The sequence below is a fragment of the Theropithecus gelada genome, chromosome 6, assembly GCF_003255815.1.
Source record: "Theropithecus gelada isolate Dixy chromosome 6, Tgel_1.0, whole genome shotgun sequence".
Lineage (NCBI taxonomy): Eukaryota > Metazoa > Chordata > Mammalia > Primates > Cercopithecidae > Theropithecus > Theropithecus gelada.
The window spans coordinates 14,730,395-14,755,567 of record NC_037673.1 but is presented as its reverse complement, the minus strand read 5'-3'; the positions used below and the strand labels follow the sequence as shown (position 1 = coordinate 14,755,567).

At 48.6% G+C, this 25,173-nt stretch overlaps 1 protein-coding gene across 1 annotated transcript in view; it reads left to right on the top strand.

Moving 5' to 3' along the window:
* The window catches only part of ANKH (ANKH inorganic pyrophosphate transport regulator), a 160,298-nt gene that overhangs the window by 128,557 nt on the left and 6,568 nt on the right, over nucleotides 1–25,173 (top strand). The window contains exons 9-11 of the mRNA XM_025387843.1: nucleotides 19,616–19,745; nucleotides 22,845–22,968; nucleotides 23,537–23,636. Coding sequence (XP_025243628.1) covers nucleotides 19,616–19,745; nucleotides 22,845–22,968; nucleotides 23,537–23,636 — 354 coding nt within the window. The remainder of the gene's footprint in view (nucleotides 1–19,615; nucleotides 19,746–22,844; nucleotides 22,969–23,536; nucleotides 23,637–25,173) is intronic.

Genomic DNA, 25,173 nt, shown 5'->3' with positions numbered 1-25,173 from the left:
ACCCTGTCCTCTGAACCTCACTGTTCCCAGAGAGTAGGAACAAATATTGGCCCTTAGGCCTCGGATCGGGGCACTCACCACCATGCCTGAAACGGTGGTTTCTTGCCCATTAAAAACCATAGTATTTGAGTTTGTGGTTTAGGAAGAGTCTCACATACACCATCCTTATGATGATTCAATCAATTGATCCAACATCTTGGCTAAAGGAATTTTCACTGAAAGACACATAGAAAAAAATATAAAGGGAGATTTTTCTTTCTTTTTTTTCTTTTTTGAGATAAAGTCTCACTCTGTCGCCCAGACTGGAGTGCAGTGGCATGATCTTGGCTCACTGCAACCTCTGCTTCCCAGGTTCAAGCGATTCTTCTGCCTCAGCCTCCCCAGTAGCTGGGATTGCAGGCGCCCCCCACCACACCCGGCTGATTTTTGTGTTTTTAGTAGAGATGGGGTTTCACTGTATGAGCCAGGCTGGTCTCGAACTCCTGACCTCAAGTGATCTGCCCGCCTCAGCCTCCCAAAGTGCTGGGATTACAGACGTGAGCCACCGCGCCCAGCCAGAGATTTTTCTTTCTAAATTAAACATTAAACTGTCCCTGTAATGAGTACACACCTTATTCTGTTTCTTACTGTATTCATTCTTGTACATCTTTTGCTGCTCTTGGGCTCCAAACTTTATGAGGCAGGGTCTACAATGTCATCTTTTATCCCCAGGGCTTAGCATCCTGCTTGACACTGAGAAAGGTCACAGTAACAGGTTAACAAACACAGGAATCAACTAATCCTTAATTATGAGACAGCGGTTGGTCAGGTACCGACAGCATTCACCCTTGTGAATGACTATCTTCTCATTTATGCTCCGTTTGTACTATCTTAAAAGCTTTTAAAAGGCCCTTGATTTTCTAGTCTACTTTCTTTTTCCTTGGTTTTGGGTTTTTTTTTTTTTTTTTTTTTTACTTTTTGTTTAGAAGGGGTCTCAGTATGTTGCTTAGGCTGATGTCGAATTCCTGGCCTCCTAAAACGCTGGGATCCAAGGCATGAGCCACTGCACCTGGCCTGTTTTTGTTTTTTGAATTTTGAAACTTCTTAATGTCAGGAAATAATGAAGCAGAGGTCATTGAAACACTTGAAAGCAGCACACTTGGTGTTTATTTCAGCAGATGATTGTGTGTATACAGTAGGAGCTGCATGATGATGCCACAGCCCTCCACACATTGCCCAACGTTAGCATGCTTTTCTGCACTCGGCTGCTTTGGGAAAATCAACTTTTGTCCCTGAGTCTTTGAGAAGAGCTGACCCCCAGGATCCTGTAGACACCCAATGACTCAGTGATTCAAAGGAAAACGTATACTGTCCAGAATCAAAAGGCATCCTTCCCTCAGAACGGCCCCCTCCCCAGGCCCTGACATTTGGAGTTCAACACCTGCCTTTGCCTGTGAAAAACACCGCGGTGTCACTGCTGACCATTAGTAAGAGGCTCATTTCAGCATGCTACAATGATGTGTTGGTTTATTCCCTATTACACAATTTCTATTTAAATTTAGAGTATCTGTCCTACTCCAGAAGTTGGTTCTGCCCTTGTACTCTTATCCAGCAGTGTTGTTGATCACTGGGTTTTCAGAAAAGCAGCGATGTCGTCTGCCCAGTGTGGAAGAAGGGCTGAAGTCAGAGGGGTGTGGAGTAGGAAAATGGAAGTGTTCGCGTTTTCCATTAGCGTCTTGCTTTCAGTCTTTCAGAGCTGCGGTTAGGCATGCTCGGCCTGAGGTTGATGGATTCGTCTCTCTAAACTGTCCGATGGGCATGAGGATGAGAAAAGGGGGTACCTTTAGTTGATCCAAAAGATTAACTTCAAAACAGTAGAACTGTCAGATGAAACGGAATCCCCTTGATTGCAGCGAGGGAGCAGACACAGTGCAAACCCAGGTTAGCAAGGCGCCTGCGGACTGACAAGCAGCTGTTTGGGGTGAAGGGAAGCACAGTTCAAATGCGGCAGAAAGCCATTTGGAAGAACAGCTTCAGAGGGTCTGCTTTCACGGGAAGCGAGCGGGGTTGCAGCCACGCAGAGGAGACTGCGCCGCAGCCTCGCCATGCAAGGTGCCTCCGCCGGTGCTGGAATCAGGCGGTGGTCGCCTTGCCCTGAGCCTTCCCGGACAGCTGTGGCCGCTGTCGCTCATGTGACCGGCTGTAGAACACAGTGACAGTGAGTGTGCCGTAAAAGGCTGTACTTCTCTAGGTAGACACTCCTGGAGCCACAGGCTGAGCCGGCAGTGAGCGCACAGAGAGGAGCAGGCGCCGCAGTCCTTCTCTCAGGTGGGGAAGGCAGCCGGCAGTGCTGACCTTACAGAAACCCAGCCTCCTCCAAACCCCTGGGACCTATCATGGTGCCCTCCTGGACTCTAGATGTGGGGATAAGATAGAAACCACTCACCGTCATGGGCTATATCTTCCAACAGTCCTTTTGGTGGGGAAGAAGTGTCCCGAAAGAGTAACGGACCTCCCTATTCGTGGATGCCAGGCCCAGTGGTGAAAGCCAGCCCATCAGGCTGCTAAGTTTACCAAATGTGCCAATTTACCCAAAACATGACTTTTAAAAACTATTTCTGAAGTCCCTAGCCAATCATATTTTAATAAACAGAAGTTTTTAACACCTTTGGATGCTTTTAGTTGACTAGTTTCCTTTTTGATTTCACAATGACATTTTCAGAACATTTGGTGTTTCTCTTCTCAAGCTCCCTGCTCTGCTCTACCCTGGGGAGTTAGTGCCAAAAGAGGGGGGCCCTCTGCTTGAGGAGACATAGAGAAGGATCCATGCAAAGCACAGGCTTGGCCTCTGCTAAGGTCTCCCCAAACCATTAGCACACAAAGGAAATGGGCATCTCTCCAGACAGATCTTGGCAAGTAGAGCCAACGAGGCACTTTTGTGCAGTACACAACCTACACGACCATACCCAGCACCCCTGGGATGCCACATTCAGAGAAAATCAGAGAAGGGGGAGAACGAGGATCAGGGAAAGGAGAGTGACTGAAGGTCAGAGAGGTGGAGTAGCATGAAGGTCAGAAGGAGAAGGGAGAGAAACTGATCAGAAAAAGAGGGGAAGTGACGAGTCAGAGAAAGCTGGAGCGGAATGGCAGAGGTGGGGGTACAGACAGGGAGAATATGGAGGTCTCAGAGACCCTGGGGCCCTCCCAGCCCTTGGGGCCCTGCCAATCCTTCCAGTAAAAAATTGCTATATACTTTAGAAGAGTTTAAAAGAGACCAGATCTTAAAACTCAGAAAATTTGACAGATTGTTGGTTGGTCAAATTGGTTATCCAACGGTTGATTTTTGGTGAGCTGACCTGTTTCAAGATGGCAGGTGTGGATGGGACTCTGTCCCGAGCTGGCCCCACACACCCACATTCCAATTACGCTGAGGTCATGGGACTATGCCAGGACCCCCAGACTGCATCCACTGGCTCCCGAATAACTGGCTTCACTGGCTTCAATACATGGAGGCTGCTTGATGTGAAGGTGTTGCTGTCACTTGAGGCAGAGAGAGAAGGAAGCCTGGCCACGCTGCCACAGTGTGCCAGTCAAACCACGTGGCCTCACGCAGTAGAGTGCAAGGGTATCTGAGGTCAGTGGCTGTTTGTATTTAAGGATCTGATTCTTAAAAAATAATTTTAAAAAAAAGTTAAAATAGATTTTTACTCTGGATGTGTCTGAGCCTTGCTTTTTGCAGTCAGTGGGCGGTTAAAGGGAGACCGTGAACCTCCATTCAACCCGGAACCTTCTATCTTTATTGTTATGGGTTGAATAGGATTCGCCAAACATTCTTATGTTAAAGTCCTAACCCCCAGTACCTCAGAATGTGACCTTACTTGGAAATAGGGTTAAGATGAGGCTCTGGTAGGTGAGTAGGGTGGGCCCATAATCCCATATGACTGGTGCCTTTTTAGAGGAAGAAATTTGGATACAGACGTGCACACAGGGGAAGCGCCTTGTGTAGGCTGGCGTTTTGCTGCCTCAGCCCAAGAGCTACCAGAAGCCAGGAAAGACCTGGAACAGACCCTTCCCTAGCACCTTCAGAGGACCCGTGGCTCCGCTCACACCTTGATTTCGGTCTCCAGAACGGTGGGACAGTAATTTTCTGTTGCTCAGAGTCACCCAGTTTGTGTTATTTTGTTTTGGGTACCTGGCAAGCTAACAACCATGATTTCTGAAAGGAAGGAATCTTCTTGTCACTTAAGGCGACATGGATTGATGAACCAGACTTCTAACTATTCAACTCACTCGTTTTTGTTTTTTGTTAGAGTCTATCTCCTTTTAGTTTCATGAGACATCTCTATTATTTTATTTCCAGATTCTCCATGTGAGTAGAGGATTTGCTTAGAAATATAATACTTTATGCAGTGTGGCCCTGTGTCTTCATTTTTTTAGTTTAACTTTTTTGTGTGTGGGTACTTAGTAGGTGTGCATATTTATAGGGAACATGAGCTATTTTGATACAGGTAACCTGTGCCAGCACTTACGTGCTTAATGATATTTTTGCCAAAGGTTTCTTTGGGGACGGGGGTATTGACATTGTAGCATCTGATAGAAGTACCAGGACTAGATTTAAGTTACTTGGCTTCTTATTTTTATTCTGCTTTTTATTCATTGAATAATGCAGTGCCCCTCAACAAGGTCTTTGCAGAACCCAGGACTAACCTGTGCCACTACAAGCATTCAAAAACTGAAATATTTTTCCAATTTTCAGGAAACAAAATAAGTTGCTAGAATTTTATTCATTTGTATTTATCCCCCCCACCAGATTGCCTCAAAATCTTGATCTCTTCTACTGTTTACCACTTGAACCTTATAAAGAGTAATCTGATTTGGCACAAAATTATAAAAATCACTCATTTTTCAGTTTGACGTATCAATACACACCCATGTTCTGCCAAGAACCCACGTGGGGCCCACCACCTGAATGAGTTTGAAAGCAACAGGGAAGACACCTTGTTTATATGCTGGGCCTGCAGACGCTCACTGCTCACCAGCCCCTCCAATCCCTTAAGGAAGTAAAGCCTGGGCCCCACAGATCCCTGCACCTGCTGAGTGCTGCCTGACCCGAGTCCCATCTCAAAGAGGCAGGTGCCCAGCCCGGCTCTTTCGGTTTTCACTGCTGTGGAAGCAGAGCTATCACAGTGTTATAAATCAAGTTTCAGTGCCGCAGAAGAAATAGCACTCGAATATAAAATTTTCTTTTTAATTCTCAGCAAGGCAATGTACTTCTATAGAAAGGTGCGCCCTTACAGATGGAGCAATGGTGAGCGCACACTTGGACAAGGGAGGGGAAGGGGTTCTTATCCCTGACGCACGTGGCCCCTGCTGCTGTGTTGTTCCCCTATTGGCTAGGGTTAGACCGCACGGGCTAAACTAATTCCGATTGGCTGATTTAAAGAGAGTGACGCTGGTGAGTGGTTTGCTGGAAAAAATGGTTATGGCAGAGCAGGAAATCGGAATGAGTCAGGGTGGAGCAGGTAATCAGAAAAGGTTGCTTTACAAGGAAGTTAAGTTTAAAAGTAGAAGGCAAAGAATTGAACATACTGACACATTGATTCTTTGAAGAGCAATTTAGAACTCATATCTAGCAATAGGGAGAGGTCAGTCACAAACTGCCATCCCACACTAATGGTGAAGTCACTCAGTAGGGCTTCATTGATCGACTTCCATGATTAATACCTTATGATTCCCTACAGGTTTTTAAAAAATTGGTTTTCTTAGTCTCAGCTTAAAGACAGTGTACAGAAACCAGACATCAGCTTAACCGGGTGCTTAGTCCAGACCCTCCCGACATGCATGCACCATCAACGTGGAGAAAGCAAGGATGTGGTGCCCCTGGCCTCTTGGCTTTCCGAGCCCAGCACCAGCTCGGAGGCTCTGAGGCACCCCAGGCTCCACACACGAGCACCTTCTCCACGGCCTGAAACTCCCGATGGCCTGCCATTCCCTTGGGTGCAGCAGGCAGGGAGCCCAGCAAAGCCCATGTAAATGATCTCAGAATACCTAAAAAATTACCAAATAGAGGTAATTACATGAAGCAGTGTGTGAAATGAGCACAATGAGGACCTAAAACAGCTGATTAGCATGCTAAGTGGCCATTGTGTAAGTTTAATGAAGTAACCTATCATTTGACACAGGAACAAAAGAAAACAATCAAAAAAACACTCTGATCACAGGAGAGACTTCACTGGCTTCCCTCTCCCAGGCCTAGGTGTCTCCTGCACCTCTGGGCAGCATGTGTTAGGTGCTTTTAGCTAGTCTGTGGTCTTTTCTCAAAAGGGTCTTCATTTTCTCTTAAAGGCTCGCTACTGTGTCCTCACCTCTGGGTCGGATGTCCCACTTGCTCGGGCACAGTAAGGTAAACGGGTTTGAATGGTGTCATGAAATTATTCTAGGGTCTTTTTGTATCTTCTGAGCCCAGTGCAAGGCTAAAAGAACCACAGAGCGCTGCCGAGAAACAGCACATATGGCAAACAACAGTGCCTCGAAACCTGCTCACTATGAATCGGGCGCCAGACAGTTTTCAGTGGCCTGTAGTCCTCCCTGGAGATGGCTCTTAACTGATGTGGCTTGAAGAATGAACCGATGGTTACCAAAAAAGAAGTTTCCAGAGGGCCAGGGTGTACACACTGGAGCTGACACCACTGATCTCTTTCAAGTTCCCACCTTTGAAACTGGAGATGAGTTCCGATGGGGGGCTGCCTGTCACGCCTGTGGCTCTCATGACAGCTGACTGCCCTGTCTGTGACTCTTGACTTAAAGAGGAAAGAGGGATGGAGGCAGAGGGATTTAGGTCAAGCTGGAATTGGCCACATAGCTTGGTGCTTATAGGTGTGGGCCTTGGAGCCACAGGGCTTGGGTTCAAATCCAAGCTCCACCACTCACTAGCTGAGTGGCTTCAGGAAAGTCGCTCAAAACTGCAAGTTTCAGTTTCCTCAGATGCCACACAGAGATAATAAGAATTGCTCACCTTTTAAGATTTTAAAAGGAGTAAAAGCTTAGTGAGATACCTGGCATGTGCTATAAGCAAAGAATGCCAGCTCTCCTCAGCCACCAGCTCCACCACCGGGGCACTCAGTGGTCCCTAACACAGGGAAAGAGGGCTGCACAGGTACCTAAGTGGCTAGGGGTATATTTTATGCCAAGGAATAATTTTATGAATGATATCTATATCTTATAGATAAATATAAAGTTTATATTCTTCACATTTTTGTGGGTTTTGTTGGGGTGGATTGTTTTTTTAAAAGCCAGTCTCTTGATTGGTAGATTTACACACACTTTCAATAGACAGACCCTGCCACAGTCATGACCCCTGTATGCACCATTTTTCTCCCCGCGGAAGCTCCTTGGTTGAGCCATCACCCCCTGCTGTTTACAGCCTTCCAACCCCAGGCACAGATGGCACTACCCGAGCCCCATCTTCTTGCTAACACAGAGATGCCAGTTCTCCATCAAGCTGTAGTGAGCACAAAAAGGGGAATGAATAGGTTGAGTCCTCTGACTAGACATCTGATAGAACCGCAGACACAACCACATAGTAGAAAATGCCAATAAGGACCAATTTTAAGTTGCACCTGGGCCTAGGAAGCATGTTCACATTTGGAAGTCCTCAGATGAGAAAGAACACCTGTGTGTCCGCAGAAACCTGGGTCCTGTGGGGCACACGTGATGCTCCTAATGACCCCTCACGAGCCCTGTTCGCATGACACTCACACAGCTCCCTGGGCCTCCCGTGTCTCGTCTCTCCCCACATTGGCCTGTCCCACACAGGTGTGGCCGTATGCATCGCCGAAATCATCGAACGCCTAGGCAGTGGGGCAGGCCACGTCAGCCCATCACCTTCACTAATGCAGCCTAAGGCTATATCCGCTTTTTAAATTAGCCGCCTGGCACTGTTCTCAGGATAAACACGAGACCCATACGCTGCAGTCCAGGACTGGGCCCTTCTAGAATCCATCCTTAGGATTTCCAACCTCGAGGCTCTCGGCCTCTCCCTGATGCTCTAAGCTTTCTTTCCACCACAGATGAGTTCATGCTGGGAACCTTGCAGGCTTTTACCGTTATCAACAGAATGCTTTGCTCCCTCTTGTCACTGTCAGTCTTCAGATCCCACTTGGCTGGGATTGCGCTTCCTGGATAGTTCAGAGGTGACCATCCTTGTTGGAGAAGGCAGACAGAGAGCGGGGGTTTGGAAGATACGCCCGGCCCCCGGCAGCTCTTTCCCTTTTCCCTTCTTTCTCGTGGCACATTTTTTTACAGCTGTTTTTCTTGATCTGAGCACTTTTACCCACTCCGAGCACTCGGGCTTTCACCTCCCGACCTTGTTCTTATGGAGGTTCTTACGTTCTTATGGACACATCGTGTGGTACCATCATAGACCCTGCCATAGACATGACACCTGTGTGCACCAGGCTGCCCGCTCAGCCTGCCTCTCCCTCCTAGCCATGGCTGACTCGGAAATGATAAAGATCCTCAGGAAGTGTGCCCTCTCAGTAGCCACTCATCCGCCCACAGCCTTCCAGATAGTCCTTCACCGCTGGCCGCTGCCCCCCGAGGACGACATGGCCTTTCTCACCCGTGTTGGGCCGCCTCTCCAGCTTCCCATGCAGTGGTGTCACCTCGCTCTGTGTTTTGCCTCGGTGGCTGCTGCCTTGGCATTGAGTGCCCCGTCGGGCTTCTTGGCAGGCAGGTGCTTCCTTATCAACCTCTCCCTGGCACAGACAGGCGCTCCTTCTCCTGCACTCCTGGCACCCGCTTCTTGCTGGCAAGTACACTGGGCACATCTACATACATGTCGGCCCCATCCTCAAGGCTGCAAGCCCTTGAAGGTAGACTCTGCATGAGGCGTCCCAGGGCCTGGGTAAGGAAGACCTGCAAGAGGGTAGCTGAAGGCATGGATGCATGTTTTGCTGTCCCCAGTACCCTCTTCCACACCTGGGGACCACGAGGCCTTCAGATGCCTTCTGTTTTCCTCCTCAGGGCCTGTTTTCTGGTTGTTGGGAGAGAATTTGTCTTCTGAGAGTTTTTCAACCTCTTTTAGAATCTTTGGTGCTATTCGATCATATTTGCCTCTTTTCCGTAAGTTTTGAAATCTGTTTTCCTTAATTTCTTTAAAAAAAAAAAAAAAAATTCCCTGATTACTGTGAATGCGAAGAAGCCATGGCCACTCTGTTTGTCAGCAGCCCAGGATTGTCCCCGCCGGCAAGGCTGTGAGCCCCCCTGCTCCAGGTTCCGGGGAGAAACTTTGTCAGGGAGAAGGGATTAGGTTGGAGGCTGCCAGAGAGGAGAGGGGCTTAGTGGCCTGGTCAGGTCCCCTCCTTGCCGCTGTTTCTGTAGAACCCAGCATGGTCAGATCCCCTCCTTGCGTGCTGTTTCTGTAGAATCCCAGCATGGATCACAGCACAGCGGGCTGCTTCTGTTGGGCTCCACCGCCTGTCGGAGGGAAGTAGGTGCCATCCCAGAGCAGGCGCCCCTGTGGAACTGAGGATAAAGGTGTTTAGTGTTTAAAACATCTTCGTCCTAAAGCTTCAGAACTTCAGGCCACAGAGAAAGCAACTCGGGAGGGAAAGAAAACAAAGAGCGGCGGCATCAGAAAAGGAAGCAGCCTGAAGAATCCACTCTGTCCGGGTCTTGCTCTTGGACACACTGAACTAACCCTTCTCTGTGCACTTGCTGGGAAGCGCCATTCCCAAAGCTAGAAACCAGAATTCTGGCTCCGCCCCTTTTCTCCTCACCAGAACCTGCGCCACCACTACAAGGTGGCAGGTCACAGACGGTTTCAGTATTTACAGTGTCCCCCATCCCAGTGGAACCCAGGCTGTGGACACTTCTTCTTGAAAGTTGCAGCTGGCAGATAGAGGTGGAGGCACAGGGAAAGGAAACGCCTCCTAGAAGTCAGAGGTTTGGGTCTGGCACTGCCTCTCGCATCCTCAATTTCCTCAATTAGAATACCTTTTTTTTTGGTCAGGCGCAGTGGCACACACCTGTAATCCCAGCAGTTTGGGAGGCCGAGGCGGGTGAATCACCTAAGGTCAGGAGTTCAAGACCAGCCTGACCAACATGGAGAAACCCCGTCTCTACTAAAATTATAAAATTAGCCGGGCATGGTGGCATGCGCCTGTAATCCCAGCTACTCGGGAGGCTGAGGCAGGAGAATTGCTTGAGCCTGGAAGGCAGAGGTTGCAGTGAGCCAAGATCGTGCCACTGCACTCCAGCCTGGCTGACAGAGCGAGACTACTTCAAAAAAAAAAAAAAAAAAAACTTTTTTTTTCATCATTTCAGGGCCAGTTTTGCACCTTGCAGGTCAGGATGGGCTCCTCCACTCCCATTTTTACCTACTGTCCATGTGTAACGGAGAGGCCTTCTGTGCCCTGGTGAGCTTGTCCTGCTCCTGTCTTGCCACTGCTTGGGCTAGCACCCCAAGGATTCCATCTTCTTGGTTGCACACCATTATTTGCAGCTGCATCTCAGTAAAGCGTGTTAGTTCTGAGTCCTTCTGTCATGTGCTAGAAAGCAACAGAATCTGAGCTTGTAGTAAAACTCACCATCCAACAGGACTTTGTCCGGCTGGTTCTGTGTTCCAAGTTAGAAATTCCGTTCATGAGAATGACCCTGTCTCACCTTCCTGTGGCAACCTTCCCTCAAGCCATAGCTGTCACTCAGCCCTCTTGGGCGGATCCTACAGGCCATATTCCAGCGGTGGTACCATGCTGACCCTTTGTCTGGAACAAAGACAGCCTGTTTGAGGCTTTGTTAATGCTGGGCTGCCCAACCCCCACAACATGAGGTGGAGACTGCCGCCCCATTGTTCCCGGCTCCACTGGAAGAAAATGCCTCTCTTGTGCATGGGGGATGAAAAAAGAACCAAAGGTGAATTAATGGAATTCAACACTTTCCCATTTGATGCCCCTCACAGTACCCTTGGGCCTGAACGGTTCAGCAGCCTAGGGCATCTCAGAAACAGGGAGAAAGCAGGGCTTCTGCGGCCCCAAGGCCTGGATTGAACTCTTGCCCCTGCCTCTTTACCAGCCGATGACCTGGGGCAAGTCACACAGTCCCTGTAGGCCCTGTGTCCTCCTCAACCAATAAGGCATCTATCTGGGGAGTGTATGAAGATGAAATGGAATCACATATGGAGCGCTGTTGGCACATAGTGAGTGACTGATGAGAATGAGTGCCTTCCCTCTGCCTTCCCTCCGCACTTCTGTCTGGAAGCTTCAGGAATCCAGCATTTGCTCTTTGTGTCAGCACGTGTAGCAGATTTGAGGGGTTGATTGGTTTATTTTGGGGGAATTTAGGTGAGATGAAGACAATAAAGGCTAGTCCCTAAAACTCTACCTAAGCCCTCATAAGAAGACACCAGGGCAGATGCACACGTGTCATTTAAACAACGAGCAGATGAACGGAGTGTGCTGTTATAAGCAGGTTCCAAATGTTTTTAAATTTTAATTGTAGAAAAATACACATACAATGTACCAACCTCACCATTTTTAAAGGGACAGTGAAGTCCATTCACATTGCTGCTTGTCATCACCATCTGTCCGTAACTGGGTTGCAAAGCTGAAACTCTACACCCGTTAAACAGTCACTCCCCATGTCCCCTTCCCCCAGCCCCAAACAAATTCCAAGTTGACTATTAATAGTCAAGGAGAAGGAAAGGCTAAACAGAAGCTGGAGTGTGGAACTTTCTCAATAGTCTTCAGATCCTGTGAGAAAAACCAGGAAAGGATTAAAGCGGCAGAGAAAAGGAATGAGTTGGACAACCCTCTGCGGGCTTGGTGCATTGCGCCCCCTGCTGTTTGAGGTATGTCATTTCTTTCCACCAACACGACATTACTAGGAATTAGTAAGTCATCTTAGATACCTGAAAGACAGTTTGCTTTCATGCAGTGTGTGCATTTGGCAATTTCATTAAACCTAGATGATAGCAGGGATGATTTAGTTTTCATATTCTTCAAAAAGCTGGTTATAAAACTATCTGAAAAATGTTGATTTTTTTTTACCATGAATATGCTGTAACAGTTGATGATTGCATCAACTCCTTAAATATTCAAGATAGATTTATAATAATTATTATGATTATCAACAAGCCAGATGGAAGGTATCAAATTCTACATAAACACTTTGTAATATGCTCTACCAAGCTCTGTTTCTCTCAGTAATAGATGTCATTTACTTTCATCGGTTGTAAATGTAAGTTGTGGTTTGCTACCCCTGTGTTAGCCAACTAGAATTTTTCTAGCCTGACCTTAAGTAAAAAGTCCTCCCCGTGTCCCCACTGCCTGTGATGGCAATAATCATCAACCTTCCTATGAGGTTCCCTACTTTCTCTCACTGAGCAAGATGCGGACATGGAAGCGTCCCTCTCTCCATCGTCCCCTCACCTGCTGTCTCAGGAACATACGGCTTTTCACCCTTCTAAGGACAGGTCAGTCAATCCCAAGAGCCCATTCCTTCTGGCAGTTGCTACAGGTATGCACCCCTTAAGCGCCGATCCCCAGAAATGGGAGTCATTGGCTACTTTCACACATTGCCTGCTTTCGGCAATTCACCCTGGTAAAATGGCATTATTTTTCCTTCTAAATTGGGAATCTGAGAGTGTGTCCTGATGGAATTCCATGTCATTCCATTTGGGATGTACTGAGTCATGCAAACATTAGGAACATTCCTAGAGAGGCCCCGTCCAGCTCCTCTTCCTCTTTCTCCTTTTCCTCCTCCTCCTCTTCCTCCTCCTCCTCTTCCTCCTCCTCTTCCTCCTCCTCCTCCTCCTTCTTCTTCTTCCTTCTTCCTTCTTCCTTTTTTTCTCCTTTAATTTTTGGAGACAGAATCTTGTCACTCAGGCTGGAGTACAGTGGCGCGATCTTGGCTCACTGCAGCCTGCAACTTCTGGGCTAAAGCAACCCTCCTGCCTTAGCCTCCCAGGTATCTGGGATCAAAGGCATGCACCACCACACAGGGCTAAATTTTTTTTGTAGAGATAGGGTCTTGTGTTGCCCAGGCTGGTCTTGAATTCCTGTCCTCAAGCAATCCTCCCACCTTGACGTCCCGAAGTGCTGGGATTATAGGCGTCAGCCACCATGCCCAGCCCTTCTTTTTTTAATTAACCTTGTTTTTGTTTTTTTTTCTAAGAATAACTTCTGATTTTCAGAAACATTGTGGAGATGGTGCAGAGTTGCCATAGACCCCTCACCCTCACTCACATTGCTTCACTGCAGCACGCATGTCACAGCCAAGGAGCCAGCCCTGGTGCGCGACTGTGAACCAAACTCCATGATTCATTAGGATTTCACTGGTTTGTTTTCTCTTGAGCTCTTTCTGTTCCAGGATCTCATCCAAGACACCACATTATGTCTAGTCATCATGCCTCCATAGCCTCCTCTGGTCTCTGAGAGTTTCTTAGACTTCCCTTGTTTTTAAGGCCTTGACAGTTTTGAGGAGTTCTGGTCGGGTATTTGGTAGAGGGCCCCTCAATGTGCGTTTGTCTGGGGTTTGTCTCGTGGTTAAGCCTGGGCTTAGGGAATTGGGGAGGAAGACCACAGAGACAAAGTGCCACTGTCCTCACATCTTATCGGGGCACAGACTGTCAACCCGACTTACCACTGTGGATGTTGACCTTGACTGCATGGCTGGGTTCATGTGTGCCGCGTTCCTCTGCTGCCAGGACGCCTTTCCTGTCTCCCCACTGTGCTCTTCAGAAGGAAGTTCCTCCGAAGGAGCGGGAAGGTCTGCTCCTACCCACCTTAGAGGGGAGCAGCTAATGAATTATTTAGGGTTCTGTGCAGGACATTTGTCCCTTCTCTGCCATTTTTAAATTTCTATCCCTATGGACTCATGGATATTTATTTGCTATTTGGGGATAGAATTCAATACTACTGTACTATTTTGTTGCCCAAAGTGTTTTTGCTTTGGCCATTCGGAAGCTCCTTCCGCCTGGCTTCCGTGTCCCTTTGCCGTGTTCCCATCGTTTTATTTTGGGGCACGTCCTTCCTTCTCACACCACAGATGCTCCAAGCGAATCATCTTGCATTTTCTCTGCCTTGCTCCTAGAATGAGTCATTTCTCCAAGGAGTCCTGGTTCCTTTTATTGAAGAATAAATAGAAAAACCGAGATCTGGGCACTGGGTGGACTATTCTATTTTGAAGGCTGCGTCCTGATGAGAGAATATTGACAGTAAACTCGACAGCAGAAAACCCACCTGTGCACCTGCTCAGAGGAACGACTCTTGTTCATTGATGGGAGATTATTAGGGTTGTGTTCTGGTTTGGAAAAGTCCACGTCATTAGGCTCTGCAAATATTTGAGGAACACAGCACGTCATGGTCAACTGGGAGGCATGTTGTACGTCGAGACTACTCTGGGTGAACTCATTAAAATGACACTGTTCCTGAAATACTCTTTGTCAAGGGAACTTCTAAAGCTTCCTGTTTTTTCAAATGAACTGGTTAAATGTAATCTGATTATTATGCTAGGGCTCAGTGCTTTGCTTCGGGAAAGCTCATCTGCAGATAGGAGTTACAGCTTTTAATAAACACCATACCCACTTTTTTTTTTTTGAGATGGAGTCTCACTCTGTTGCCCAGGCTGGAGTGCAGTGGCGCGATCTTGGCTCACTGCAAGCTCTGCCTCCCAGGTTCATGCCATTCTGCCGCCTCAGCCTCCCAAGTAGCTGGGACTACAGGCATCTGCCACCACGCCCGGCTAATGTTTTGTATTTTTCGTAGAGATGGGGTTTCACCGTGTTTGCCAGGTTGGTCTCGATCTCCTGACCTTGTGATCCACCCGCCTTGGCCTCCCAAAGTGCTGGGATTACAGGTGTAAGCCAATGTACCTGGCCCACCATATCCACTTCTAAGTTAAATGTATTCCTTTCTAAGTTATATGTATGCCTAAGTTATATATGCAAGAAATAACCACTCATTGAAAAGCTTGCTGAAAAGTGCAGTGGCATTTTCCTACTGGAAGCATAGCAAGAGCTTCAGAGACTTCAGGGAGGAAGAAAAAGGAGACATTGATAAATGTGGCATTCCTTTCCTTGTCTGTGATTGTTCAAACCCCAGATCAGACTAACCGCTTCCAGTTCCGATACCCCATGAAGACCCAGTCTGGGCTGTAGGTGTGTGTGGTTGAAACTGAAGACGCACCTCTGTCAGCACATGGCCTTGATAAGGGGCGTGTAGGGTGTGCTCAGCAGAGACAGAGCCAGATAAAAAACAGAGTGACTGAGTGGTGCCAAGTTGGATCATACTGTGGAATTTTAGAAATGGAATGTTGAGCCACCATCTCAGGAAGCTCCTAGTGGAAATCCATCAAACCTTACCTAAGTCCGTGGTTGTGTTCAAGGTACCAGAACTGTGGTCACCTACACAGCTTGGCTGATACTGATGTCAGTGTGTCAGGTGATGTGGGCACACTCCCTATCATTGTGTCCTCAAACTGGACCCCCCTGCTGCAAAGGTTAACTGATCTTCTACAAGACAGGAAAACGGCTCTGGGTGAACATGACCTGACTAGGGATCCCAGAGCAGGGATTACCCAGCTTGTCTGCCACAGTGACCCATTTCTGCCGTCTTTCTCTCTGACGTGCAATTACACCCTCCTTTTTCCTTGGTTCTTGTAACTGAAGAGCCACTTTACAATGATTTTGCAAAGCCTAGAGAATTGCAACATTTGTGTGAGGCATTATCTCACATTCAGATCATTGCTGGCTGCGAAATAAATAAAGCATGCTCATGGTTCCCCTGGAAGCTTCAGGTTTTTAGCAGTATGTGGCCTAGGTCTCTCTCTAACCCTTAGATAAACACAGAATGGCTCACTTTCTGCAGGTTCTAAGGCACAGAGCCAGCCCAGACTGTAAGGTAGTCAACCCTTAGCTCAATTCTTTACGGTTTTACTGCTATGGGATATATTGGGGGCCCAGTATAAAGCAAAGCTGGAAGCAGGGATGATCCGTGTATTTGTGGGGGTAGGACATGGACAGGGAAATAGTGTTCCAACTCCATGCTCAGTGTTGTTTCGAATTATAATGTGAAGTTGCCACCATACCAGGGCTATGACTGTGTGCGATGTCTCACCCTTACAGGAAAAGATGACAGGGCCACTTATCCAGGGCATTCAGGCAATAAAGTCCCTGAGCTCCAAGTTGCTAGATCTAAGGAAGTATTTTTTCCTTCATGTCAAAGATGGGGTGTGAGTACTGTCATCAAGCAGGAGGATTAAATGAGATAGTACCTCTGCCATTTTTGAAAACCAGTGGAATATACTTTGCCAGATGCAGAAAATACATAGAGGAATGGCTCTATTGCACTTATAAAGTGAAATATATTTATAATAGATCTCCAGTGTATTTTTTAAATATTTCTACATGACATAGTACATAGAGCTTGGCTAATTCCATGAAACAATGTAGTCAGAGCCTAAAAGAATGTTATATTCTGAAATTTCAGTGTTCTGTTCTTACACTGTTGTAATTCATTTTAGAATGTATTCAGTTTTATTTTAGAGAAGAATCACTGGCATTTTAAGAAAAGAAGATAAATATTTGATGAAACTGGCAAGTTTTTAACAGAATCTTCCACAGTGATGTTGTTGGATTTTTAAATTCAGGTTTTTAAAATTAGCACCAAGTTTTCCAAGTCAGCTCTGAAAGGATTGTAACTCACAGTAGCATGTCCCCAGCCCACCTCTTCAGCGCTGCTCACTTCCACCCTGTCCCTTTCTTGCTCTCAGAGGCACCCCCAACTCTTGATGGATTGTGACTATGATACTCTGACACCGAGCCCTGATTCCCTTCCTTTCTCAAACAGCTTTGGTTTTGCCTGGACTTAATAATTGACTCAATTATCATTTTTCTTAGCCTTCTGGGTACTTGTCACTAAGTTATTCCCACATTTTCCCTGCGTGGTGTAAATCGCTTTTCAAGTATTCAAGCACACTAGGTAGTTAGCATCTCTCGGAGCCTTTTTCTCCCTGCTCCAGGGAAGATCAACTGACCTGTGGGCCTACCGCAGCCTTCACCTCCGCCCCAGAGATTTCCCTGGCTTTTGTCTTGTGCTTCACCCACGCCTTGCTCTTTTCCACTCCATGACTCGCTTGCCTTGGCAGAGCAACCCTCACCAATAGCTTCTTGAAAAAGTGTGCATGGGAGGTAAGACTTTTGAGGCCTTGAATATCGAAAATATTTTTCTTTTAAACACACTTGAGTGATAGTTTGGTTTAGAGTTCTAGGGTAGAAATCATCTTCCTTTGAAACTTACTGCTCCTTGTCTTCTAGCTTTCAGTGCTACTGAGAAGCCCGAGGCCGGAAGCCCATAGGAAGCTGTGTCCCCCAATAGTGTTCGGTGACATGCCCTGATGGGGCTTTTCCCATGCACTGCACCACCTCCCACGATGGGCCCTTTCAGTTCTGAACCTGGTGTCTTTCAGTCTCAGACGTACGCTGTCGCCTCTTTCTGGAAATCCTGTTATTTGGGTGTTGGACTTTGTTTCTTTAACTCTTCTCCTGTGCTTCATTTGCACGCCTTCGTCCTTCTGCTCTGTCTCCGTGGTAGGCTTCCCTAAACTTATCTCACTGTTAACTCGTGAATTTTCCTTTCTGCTTTTATCTTTTTTGTTCTGTGAATGTCTTTTTTTGGGGGGGTGGGGGGGATGGAGTTTCACTTTTGTTGCCCAGGCTGGAGTGCAGTGGCGCCATCTCAGCTCACCACAACCTCCGCTTCCCGGGTTCAAGCAATTCTCCTGCCTCAGCCTCCCAAGTAGCTGGGATTACAGACATGCGCCGCCATGCCCAGTTAATTTTGTATTTTTAGTGGAAACGGGGTTTCTCCATGTTGGCCAGGCTGGTGCTGAACTCTTGACATCAGGTGATCCACCCGCCTCGGCCTCCCAAACTGCCAGGATTACAGCCATGAGCCACAGCGTCCGGCGTGAATGTCTTTTTTATAACATTCTCCTTCTGTTCTTGTTTTGTGGGCGCAGTGGCTTCTCCCATCTCTCTGGGGATGTCAGTGGAGGAAAGTTTTATTTTTTTTCCCCCTCTCTCTCTCTGTATTGTCTGTTTCCTCTTAAGTTGCAGTTTTTTCCATAGTTTTGGTCTCTGCACATTGGAGGCCTCTGTCAAAGCGTGCTTCTCCCTGGTTGCCTGCTCATTTTGATAAGCGGGGCTCTGGTGACTAGCTGTAGTAACTGCCCTCAGCCATGCCAGGCGCCCCCCACCCCACCCATTTTACCTTATCCGGAGACTAGGAGTTGATTAGAAGCTGTGATCACCAGGCGAGGGCCTCACTGATGGCTGCTCCAGTGTGGCTGCTTCATTGGGAGACTTCATTTTCAGGAACTTGACGTCTTTTCTCTTGGGCTGGTCAGATTCCTCAGAGACCATTTCCGGTCTCCTACCTGGGAAGGCCTCAACTAGTTTCTCATGTTCTGGGAGCACAGAAGAGGAAGGAAGCCCGAACATGCAAATGTCATCCTTCTCTTAATCCCCCCGTTTTCCATGTACAGATTAAGTATGCCTAATCCAAAAATGGAAAATCCAATTTTTTGATTTTTGAGCACTGACATGACTCTCAACATAAATGTTTATTGGAGCATTCTGGACTTTGTATTTGGGGATTAGGGATGCGTAACCTGTAAGTATAATGCAAATATTCTAAAATCTGAAAACTTCAGAGTCCAGAACACTTTTAGTTCCAAGCATTTCAGATAAGGGTTACTCAACCTGTAGTAACTCTGCCCTGGGCCATGCCAGGTACTCCTCTGTTTTACCTCATCCAGAGACTAAACTCCTGTTTCCTGTCAAATTCGGGGAGATGTAGTCACCAGCTGTGCAAGGGGAGCTGTGGATGGATTGCTTGCTAACCTGACTTCCAGCCATCCTGCTCTGGACCCCGCCTTCACCCCATCTCCGGAAGGACCTGTGCCTCACTTCCTGATCTGTGGGCAAGGGAGGTGGGGAGAGAGCTCCACTTTCCCCATTGGGTTCAGCATTCCCTTTTCCTGCATCTGTTACATCAGTTTACCACCTCCCATCTGCTTTCCAGAGTTCCAATTCTGTTGCTGTCTCATCTCTTATTCTTGTAACTAGACTTTAAAAGGTTCATAGGCTGATCCTTACTCTAAACACTAACATTTCCCTTTTCATTATGTGTGCTGATTCTGTGTGGTTCTGTACACATCCAAGAACTTCCAGGTCTTTTTTTTTATTTGTTAAAGCTGTAAACATTATATGAATAAACACGTCCAGGCGGAACTGGCCGAGCTGTGTGGCAGTCTCCTTAAGCCTTGCCCCAAAGCACATTGGTTCTGAACGGGCCTGCTCACCCATTCAGAAATCAATGACCCACTCTTGGAGGAGCCACATCTGCTCTGCCATGGGAGTCCCCTGGGTACAGCCATGGCTAATGGACCAGGGCCTCTGTGGTCAGGAGACAGCCAAGCAGGCAGGTGGCAGATCTGGGACCAGCATGCCCGCCACCCAGTCGGGCCAGTTGTCCCCCTTTCGTAACTCTCCAAGGATTGTGCCACACCTGACCTGTTCATTTCACTCGCCTCCGCGTTTTTCCTCACAACCCTGTTCGATGTCTTTCTCCCCCAGCTCTGTTTCGTGATGTTTTGGACACCCAACGTGTCCGAGAAAATCTTGATAGACATCATTGGAGTGGACTTTGCCTTTGCAGAACTCTGCGTTGTTCCTTTGCGGATCTTCTCCTTCTTCCCAGTTCCAGGTAAAGAAAAACAGAATGAAAGAAACATGCTTGTTTATCCTCATGCCTAATTAAATCTTTCTTTGGAAATGTTTGCAATCATGTCACCAACACAAATGTAAAATTTCACTGTGGCTTAGAAAGATGCAAAAACATTAGCCAGTAAGGTGAAAGTTCAAGAAATGAATCAATAGGTATAACTTGTTTTTATATATTTTTTATTTATATATTTATATATAATTATATTTATATTTATGTTTATATATTTATATATATATATATATTTTTTTTTTTTTTGGAGACAGAGTCTCTGTCTGGAATGCAGACTGGAATGCAGTAGCACAATCTCGGCTCACTGCGACCTCTGCCTCCCGGGTTCAAGCACTTCTCCTGTTCAGCCTCCCAAGTAGCTGGGACTACAGGCGCCCACCACCACACCCAGCTAATATTTGTATTTTTAGTAGAGATGGGGTTTCACCATGTTGTCCAGGCTGGTCTCGAACTCCTGGCCTCAAGTGCTCCTCTTTGGCGTCCCAAAGTGCTGGGATTACAGGCGTGAGCCACTGCACCTGGCCGTATAACTTGTTTTTAAAAGTGCAGTGATTGCAAAAACAGTAAAAAGAAAGTAGACCCGAAAGGATAGCATGTGGAGTTTTGGAGACAATAAAACTGCCCTCTGTCTTGATTGCGGTGGTGGTTACACAAATGTGTTCATGTATTAAAATTCTCAGAACTGTGCACCAAAAAAGCCAGTTTTACAATACGTTAATTTAAAAAGTGAAATGAAAAAAAGAAAAATAGAGTGAGCTTATTGCTAAAGCCTGGAGATATACAAAGACAGAGAAGGACTGCTGTAGAAAGGAAGATTCCAGGGCAACCTGAGGCCAGATGATGGATGGTCAGAAAGGGAACTGCTCATGGCTGAGACAAAAGCCAGTTGGAAAGCCGATATAGTGGTGTGAGGTGTACCAGACAAGAATGAAGTCGTTCTAGATTAAATGAGAAGAGCAGGTTGCAGAATGGTTGATTAGTATGCAACCATTTCCATAGCAAATATGTAGCACATGTATATCTGTATTGTCATATGGATGTGCTAAGTGCTTGCATAGCTACATTCTTTTTCTGTAAGTAACTCACCAAGCTGCTAACAGTAGTTGCCTGTGGGAAGCAGGACAAGGGCCTGGGAAGTCACCACTGGGAAGAAGACCTTTGTACTCTATTCCCTTTTGTACCTTTTAAATTCTGCACCAGGTGTGTCACCTAGTCAAAAATCAGTTTCCCCAAAATATCCACTTAAATCATTAAACTGGGAAGCCAGAATCTACAAAGCCACATGTTAAGAAAGGAGCCATGGGCCGGGCACAGTGGCTCACGCCTATAATTCCAGCACTTTGGGAATCCGAGGCAGGTGGATCATCTGAGGTCAGGAGTTCGAGACCAGCCTGACCAACATGGTGAAACCCCATCTCCGCTAAATACAAAAAATTAGCCGGGCATGGTGGCACGTGCCTGTAATCCCAGCTACTCAGGAGGCTGAGGCAGGAGAATCGCTTGAACCCAGGAGGCGGAGGTTGCAGTGAGCTGAGATTGTGCCACTGCACTCCAGCCTATGCAATAAGAGTGAAACTCCGTCTCAAAAAGAAAGAAAAAAAGAGAAAAAGAAAGGAGCCACGGAGCCCAGGTAGGCCAGGGCTGATGGAGCAGCCCTTGTTCCAAGGCCTTGCGGCGTCACTTTCTGGGCTGTTGCAGAAATGGAGAAGTGGCTGGAAGATCACAGCACCGGGATGGCATCTGGACTTGGGTAGCCACAGGGTGAACCAAGCTGGGGAAGGTGTCACCATCTAGAAGGAGCTGCACTCGCAGATTGAGACACATGCAGCTAATTTCCTATGGTAGTGACCAGAGGAGGGGCCTGGAGCGCCCCAGCTGGGAGCAGGCTATAGCTGGGTATGCGATTCACCTTCAATCTCCATTTGACTCCACTTTCTTGCCTGTAAGATGAAGGGTTTCCAGACAGCTGCCAGGCCCTGCCACTCTTTGCAATCTGTTGGGTTTGGGCTAACCAGTTTAGCATATGCCTGGGACCGACTCTCTCCTTTGGTCAAAAACCTCAGTGGGTCTGTCTGCCTAAGAGAAGAAAATTAGCCTTGTTAGTATTAATATAAGGCTTCCACCCAGAGGAAGGCAGGACATATACTGTTAGACCAAGAAGACGGCAGAAGCTTCCTTCCAAACCAGCAATCCTGGAAAGGAATTTTTATCCCAGGAATGAGCACTTCCTCCTCCAAGGGCCTTTGCCTGGTGCTGTCCACAGGGAGGTGACGGGCCCGTCTTCAAGGAGCAGGCCCTGCCCTGCGCTTCCTCCAGCTCTTCCAGTTTCAGATGGAATCTAGATGCTCAGGGACCTTCCTACTGACAAGGGCAAGCTCCGTGCTCTCCACAGTTCCCCGCTGTCCACCCACGGCCCTCCTGCAGCTCAGAGATCCAGTGAGGAGGCAGGCACGGGGAGGCCACGCAGCCTGTGGTGCAATGGCAGCACACCAACGAGAGCCACAGCATTAGGAGAGGGAGAAAGGGAAGTGACCTCAGTGGAAGTGGTCAGGACCAGCTCAGGGAGGGAACAAAGGGAAGTGGGGACGTGCAGCTTCCTCCTCCTACCTCACTGCTCTGGTCTCCATACCTCTGACCACAGGCAGGGAAGATGACTTCTGGTGCCAGCTTTTCTGCTCACCCAGCGTCACACCAGAGTGCCGTCACATTGCCACTCTTCTCTGAGTGTTCCCTTCTAGAGGTGGATGATCGAGGACGAGGCTGGGCAAGTGTGGGGACAGGACTGAACAGGAGCAGCTAGGCTGCCTGGAAGATGTGGTCCCAGTGGAGCAAGGAGCCTGCCGGTCCCCAGCCGTTTAGACCCAAAGGGCTGTGAGGAGGCGGGGACCCGAGGCGGGCCTAGGCTCAGGAGCAGGGATGGGGAGCCCTGGCAGGAAGACGGGGTGGCCAGAGGCTCAGCAGCAAGACCAGGGTCCCAGGCAGCCTCTGGCTCTTGGACGTGCTGCCCTGGTCCAGAGGATGGGGAGGGGACGCGGGCACGCCTGACGAGTCCTTTGCTCCTCCCCACAGTCACAGTGAGGGCGCATCTCACTGGGTGGCTCATGACGCTGAAGAAAACCTTCGTCCTGGCCCCCAGCTCTGTGCTGCGGATCATCGTCCTCATCGCCAGCCTCGTGGTCCTGCCCTACCTGGGGTATGTCGTCAGGGAGTTTGGGGCTGTGGGTCCTTCTGCCCCTTCAATACTGTGTCCAGAGGTTTAAGATCTACATTTCCACAGGAAATCCCTAGGCATGTCTAGAATTGGAAATTCAGAATGATGTTTTGTGTGTCTGCCCAGGCACCAGGTGGAGGCTCTTGGGATCCATTCTAGAAAAGGGCTTTTGGGGTCAGGCCCAGACACGAGTAAGAGCCACTGAGCTCCTGTTGGGGTGTGGCTGGCCCTGCACGGGCTCGAGCGTATGCTGGACGTGAAAACCAGAAGAGGAGGATATGGTCCCCGCACTCAGGGAGCTCCCAGTGTCCTGGGAGGGTAGGAAGGGCTGTGGGGTCCGTGTGCTGCGGGAGGGAGGCGGCCCAACCCCGAGTTCCCAGTTCCCCTCACACATTAGGTTATTAGCTGCGCCCTTATGAAGCCAACAGATGGAGAACACCGCTGGTCTCAGCCGTCTCGAGGCTACACTTACTTTCCTGGGTTTTGGTATGGACGGTTGTGCCTTGACTTGGCCTTAACAGACAAATCGCCTTTGTGTTCTCATCTGCAGGGTGCACGGTGCAACCCTGGGTGTGGGCTCCCTCCTGGCGGGCTTTGTGGGAGAATCCACCATGGTCGCCATCGCCGCGTGCTATGTCTACCGGAAGCAGGTGAGACAGCCACGCCGGGAGCCTCCTCCCGGGTGCATCCTGCTGGGTGCAGGAGAACCTGAGCAGCCGCTCACCAGAGTTGGATGGTGGCACTCATCAGTGGGGGATCCTTGGTGACCTTGCCCAGTCTCGTGGCTTGGGGTGGCTGGAAGCCTAATGGGAGTGGGGTAAGAGAAAAGGGGAAAAGCTGAAGGCAGCAAGTAGAGACAGTCCCTTTGAAGAGTTTTGCTCCAAAGGGGAGAGAGGTGTGGACATGGATTTCAGAAAGCCAGCGAAGATGGGGCAAAGTTCAGCCTATGGCTTGCTTCGGGGGAATGACCCACAGACAGGCAGTGCTGCCAGTGGGAGAGGGGACAGTGACACGAATGTGTCTGTGCACACGAGGACCAGGTAGCCCAAGACAGAGCTCGGGCGGCCTCTCTGGTCACGGGCGGAGCAGAGATGCAGTCCAAGAGGTTGCGCAAGGGCCTTTCTGATCGCTTTTGTTTTTCTCAGTGAAGTAGGAAGCCAGAGCATCGTCTGAGAAAAGGGAGGTGTTGGAGGGTGGAAGAACGAGGACACATGGGTGGGGAAGTTGGTCAGGAGAATGGCAGAGTGAACAGGCCGGGACAGCAGGGTGACAGCCAGACCACTCAGAGGGCCTGCTCACGGTGTGTGACGCGCATCTCAGGATACTGGCTGTCCCCTGCTGTTGGGTTTCCCCAGCCAGGGCAGCTGGGTGGTGTGGGCTGAGATGGTAGAGATCTGAACCTCAGCACAGGTGGGGCTTTGCCTGGCAAATATGATGGAAGAAAAGCAGGATAGGGAAATGATGGTCATTACTGAGCGTGTCATGTAAGCTGAGGAAAGAGCGGAGGGAGGACATCGAGAAGGTGGCCACAGTGAAGGGCTGGTGGGATCCGTGGATGGGGGACCAGCAGGGTTGGCAGACAGAGGACAGTGTCTTTGCCTTGGCCTGTTGGTGGTGCCCAACATGTCGATAATGGCAAGGTCTGCAGTGACCCAGGAGTGGTTGAGGTGGGCTGGGGCTGTGAACCTGATCCCTGAGAGGCCATTTATTGTAAGAACAGGCAACATGGCAGGGAAGTGACCAGGAATTAGGACAGGCAGTAAGTGGGAGAGAATGACAGCAAGCCTGGAGCTGTCCCAGAGGTGACTGATGGAGGCTGTACAAGGTGCAATATTCTGATAACGTGAGGTTCCAAGCTTGAGGCTTTAGGGAGGAGGAAGGAAAAGAAGTCTGCAGGTGACTGAGGAGTCGGGGAGAGCGCAGCCCTCATTGGAAAGGGCAGCAGGGGGTGGGTTGTCTGGGGCGGGACGGTGGGACACAGTGTCCTCCGAAGTGCCTGCCTAGTTCAGTGGCAGGCGCACAGACACGAAACTGCAAGGAACACGCTGAACTAAGATGCAGAAGAAGTGAGGCCACCCCAACCATAAGAAGGTTTAAGCCTACAGCGGGGGGTCCCCCCAAGACCCTGGTGGTGTCTCCCTGCTCGTGGTTCTGCTGTGCAGTGTCCCTGTCCACAGCCCCACACTG